General features: G+C 44.5%; 1 protein-coding gene across 1 annotated transcript in view; it reads right to left on the bottom strand.

Moving 5' to 3' along the window:
* Positions 1-2639: 2639 nt before the first annotated feature.
* The window catches only part of LOC107740783 (probable ATP-dependent RNA helicase DDX4), a 48634-nt gene continuing 46235 nt past the window's right edge, over positions 2640-5038 (bottom strand). Inside the window, exons 22-24 of the mRNA XM_016553284.1 lie at positions 3975-4245; positions 3506-3613; positions 2640-3411 (exon numbers count right to left, since the gene is read on the bottom strand). Of these exons, the coding sequence (XP_016408770.1) occupies positions 3328-3411; positions 3506-3613; positions 3975-4245 (463 nt within the window). The 3' untranslated portion in view covers positions 2640-3327. The remainder of the gene's footprint in view (positions 3412-3505; positions 3614-3974; positions 4246-5038) is intronic.

The following is a 5038-nucleotide window of genomic DNA, read 5'->3' as shown; positions in this document are numbered from 1 at the left end:
TAATTCACACTGCGTGATTGTCACTCGCGTGAACAAGCACCGATTTGCCTCCGATTTCGGGCATTTGTCGGCGATTTTGCAAAACCTGTCGGCGAGTGAAAAATCGGGCTAAAATCGTGCAGTGTGAACTCGGCATAAGGCAGTGGAGGATCTCGGCTTGGATTGGTCAGCTCCAGAAGATCCCACCCATGGCCTCCTGTTCCTCCCGTCAATGGCCCGCCCCGTTCCTGCCTGCAGTTCATGAAGAACTCCCCCTATTTGGCCCGTGTTAATCCCTCCACTTCTACTGCTCTCACCACCGTTGATGCTGCTGAAGACAGAGGTTACAGCAAGCTCCCCCGTTTGCTGCCCACCATCGGCCCCTAGATTAAAAGCCCTTGCAGTGCACCCATCTAAGCCCTGCAGGATGACATCGGCCTTGGCCAGCAGGGCTTATGTAGTGGCCGGCCAGGCTGGCTCATGGCTGCATACGATGGCGGTGCTCCAGGTGTTCCAGGCCAAACTTCTCTGAAGCATGAACGAGTCCGGCCCGGTCCAAGGAGCTGCACAAGGCGATTGACCTGGCTCTGCGCACCGCCAAGACAACGGCGCAGGCAATTGGCAATGCCATGGCTAATTTAGTGGTGCTGGAGCGCCACCTTTGGCTGAATCTTACAGGGATCAGGGACACTGAGAAAATCACCTTCCTCGACTCACCAGTCTCGCCCAAGGGACTATTCGGCCCTGCCATGGACGGGTTTGCTGAGCGCTTCACTGAGTCACAGAAAAAGTCACAGGCTCTGCGTCACTTCTTGCCCAAGCGCTCCAGTGCTGCAGCTGCTTCAAGTCGCCAGAAGACCCCTTCCACTCAGCAGCCTGCAAAGCCGGTGCCACCTCAGCCCCAGCAAAAATCTGAGCCTGGGCTTCAGCAGCGCCCCCCGGATGGCAAGACGGTATCCCTACCCGAAGTGCCAAGAGGAGAGGGTCAGTTCTCGCAGAGGCCGGAACTCCCTCGATGAAAGCTCATTCTCCACCCCGCCGACCATTTCTGAGCGTTGGAGATTTTATTCTAGCTGGGCACGTCCTTCAAGTTCAGCACGTACCCAAGCAAATTACCGCTGTGATATCGGACCAGGATACTCAAAAGAAGCATGATACTCAAAATGTTCGTAAAAATAGAACCACTTGCCATCCGGATCCAGGCGTGGGAAGCCATCCCGGATGTATCTAGCTGGGTTCTAAATTTCATAAAACAAGGTTACTCGCTCCAGTTCGTTCGCAGGCCGCCTCATTTCAGAGGACTTTGGTACAGGACAGCAAAGCTCATGGTGGCGTCATTCAAATTAGGGACTTCACGACCCCTCAGGCCTTATGTCGGCTGCCTCCTCTGTGATTCCTCTAAGCCTGCTCTATATGCGGCCTCTCCAGTACTGGCTCAAAGCCCGTGTTCCATCCCACGCCTGGCGCTTGGGCCGGTCTTATATCAGGGTAACCCATCGTTGCATCAGAGATGTGGCCCCCTGGACAACTGTTTCTATCAGGCATTCAGCTGGGACTGACTTTCAGGAGGGTAGTTACAACAGAAGCATCCAATTTGGGTTGGGGAGCTCCTGGTCATGCATGCATATCAACTGCCTCAAGATGATGGCAGTTTGCCTGGCCGTGAAAACCTTCCTGCCAGCCTTAAAGGGGTTGTGTTGGACAGACTGAACCTAGGGGCAGATATACTGTCCAGAATGAGCGTTGCATGGCTTGCTGTGCTATAAGCTGCACACAAATCAATGACTGTCTCTTCAGTCGAAAGATTCTGATGAAATGACGCTCTGAGCCGACTTATGTAGCGATTGGCTCCTCCCCTTTTGGCAGGTTAGAGCGCTATTGGTTTGTGCAGTTACACAAATGTGAACAAATCAGGCTTCAGTAACATTGTAAACAGGCAGTGACACAACATTTGTTCCCTTATCTCAGGGAACCGAGGTTACATTAGTAACCGGAGCGTTATGGATAATGTTTTGTGTCAGTCTTTTGCAACCGGCATAGATGACAAAAGATTGGACTTTCGTTAGCGATCAGCTTGATGAAATGAAAAGCTCATCTTCGTGTCTGAGACCATTATTAACACCTACAGTGTTGAATGATGATATGTAAACAGGTCTACTATTACTCTGGCCTCTTCATTTCAGTACACCGCCACTCAGCCAATCAAATCCGGGAAGTGGAACTGTATTATATAGCAGTCCTAAAATTAAAACTGTATTGATGCATACATAGCGGAATGGACTAACACTTGCCACTACTAACCAGATTCTATGGTTAAAGGGTTACGGTGCGAGAAATCTGATCTTACTGTCATTGCTCTCTTAAAATGCTTAAGTGAACATGTAGATTCCACTATGGTCAACCCCAAACTGAGATTCTCTCATTAAAGAGAATAGCTGTAACGTCCTATTCAGGGAAAGGTGCATCACTGAATCGCTGTAAATCAATTGTCAATACCATAGAATTGCCTCAATTAACAAATACAACAAACTTAAAAGTGCAGCTATACTTGACATATCAGATCATGCTCAAGATTCTTTGGTAAAGACAAATCTTATTTACATAAAATTGAAGGTCCAATATATGAATAAAATAATTTATTTTCATTTCGGTTTGCTGTTAATGATCACATTTAAGGTCTAGAAATCAACACTTTTAAATCAAACTTGCATTGTTTGAGAAAACAAATTAAATGTCAGTTTCCATCTTTATTTTTAGACATTTCCCTGAGTGGAGAAGCACTGATCCATGATACAGCCGAGTCACAAGAAATATTGAATGTGAAATTTTAGCAAGAATAAATTTTTAATACTAAGTTGACTGGTAAACAATCACTTTATTTACCTTCAGCTGGCAAGATACATTAGCAAAACAAGCTTCTTTAATTGTATACTTTGGCTTTAAGACAAAAATGTCAAGAAAAACAACCTGCAAACTGTCACATTTAACAACAGAACTGACTGATACGGTACAACTGTAGGAAAGACCTTCAGATAAAGGCTCACAAAGCTCAATACGCTCTTAGCAAAGTGTTAATGTGATAACGCAAAACAAATCCACTAATCCAGACGTGCCTGTAAATCAAAACAAGTGAGACAAAAATCAGGTCATTAATTCAAACCAAACTGCTAAAAGGTATGTCTTGATTAATACTCTGTCCTACAGATCAACCTACAGTTTTCAGAATGTGACTTTTTTTTTTTGCTTTACCGCAATGCTACCTTCATCATTCAACATTTTAACAATGTGGAGAAATGAATAAACAAATATAAAAATAAATCTACATAATAGAACATGAGGTTTAAGTGGTTATTCCCATTCCTCGTCATCTGCAGCCACTGCTGGGCTTGGGGCAGATGCTTGTGCTGGCTCATCCGTCTTGAAGGATCCCCCCTAAAAACAAAAGCCAGGGAGACATGCATCAAATTACTACAAATTAAGTTCAAAAAGGGGGTTCAGGCAGTCACATGAGAAGTGATATGCATACCTTCCGAGTGTCTGTAGACGCAAACACTTTTCCACGAGGGTTGAAGCCTGTTGTCCCATGAGCACTGAAAGCAATTTCCTCCAGCCATTTGGGAACCTCCTGTTGGGCCTGAGAGATGAAAGTTAATGGAGTTTTATTGAGATCTGTGCGTACTGGACATTCCCACACAGAATCTGCAACATTTATCATTAAAAATATTCCATTATTTTTATTTGTGAGCACATAAAATATGGTAAACCAATGTTTTTTGTAGAATGTCAAGCACACACATTTGATCATTGACCATATTTAACGTGCTCTGTTTTTGCATTGCTCAATATTTATGTGGATAAAAACCTAATTTAAATCTGTTCTTCATATAAAGTAATTTTATAGGCACAATATGAATGTGCACAATTAAATAAGATTGCATAATTAAAGAATAAACACTGCTGTTAAGTGCCTTGGACGGAATATGAAAAGTACGAACCCCTGACAGAACTTTGACCAGAGAGCGAGCTAATGGAGTGTCAGACTCTGGGATAAAAAAGGACACGGCCCGACCGATGTTCCCGCAGCGTCCAGTTCTTCCGATGCGATGGACGTATTCATCGATGCTGCTGGGCAGGTCGAAATTCACAACATGCTGGACCTGCTCAATGTCCAGACCTCTGGCAGCGACAGACGTGGCCACCAGCACCGGACACTGGCCTGTGCGAAAATCACTGAGAGCCTTCTCTCGCTCTCGCTGTTCCCGATCACTAATCAGAAAAGAAATCAAATTCAATTAAAAGCTTTGGACAGGGAGTATTTGTAATAACATGCATCTATAACTTGGACTGGGTATCGGTCAAAAATTTTCAATATCGATACTGATACCTTGACTTCAATACCGGTTCCTGAATGATACTTTTTTCGATACCAATTTTATGAAATCCATTTTAACAAGATTACATTACTACGGAAGAGGATTAGGGCCAAGCAATAAAAAAAAAATTAAACCATCTCGAGATTAAAGTCATTATAATTAGGGCTGGGTATCGAGCTCAATACTTTTAGGCACCGACCGAACTGTGTCGGTACTATCGAGTATCAAAAAATATCTTGTCGCTCGGGACCAAATTTCGATACCTAAAGGGGTTAATCTCGTCAATGTCAGTGAGCCAGTAAGCGTGCAGCATGCTTGATGTGCCTAAATCATGTGCTGGTGATTGACTCTGGCGAGGCATCCAAGAAAACGCGCGTTTCGTGACCATTCATTCACACTGTAGCATCATGCTATTTAAAGGGGTCATATGATGCTGCTAAAAAGAACATTATTTTGTGTATTTGGTGTAGGGCTGCACGATAAATCGCATGCGATATTTAACGCGCATCTTGTCAGTAAAGCCGGTTCTGTAATCAGCGGTAAATCTCCATCACCTGCGGGCTTTCACATGAGCAGCATTTACTACACAGAGCCGTTGTTCACTGACAAGCTGCACCAAACCACGATCATGTTTTGCGCAGCTTGTCGGTGAACAACGGCTCTGTGTAGTTAATGCTGCTCCATGT

The sequence above is a fragment of the Sinocyclocheilus rhinocerous genome, unplaced genomic scaffold, assembly GCF_001515625.1.
Source record: "Sinocyclocheilus rhinocerous isolate Xijiao unplaced genomic scaffold, SAMN03320098_v1.1 scaffold1097, whole genome shotgun sequence".
Classification (NCBI taxonomy): domain Eukaryota; kingdom Metazoa; phylum Chordata; class Actinopteri; order Cypriniformes; family Cyprinidae; genus Sinocyclocheilus; species Sinocyclocheilus rhinocerous.
The sequence above is the reverse complement of the archived record's forward strand: the minus strand, read 5'-3'. Positions and strand labels throughout refer to the sequence as shown.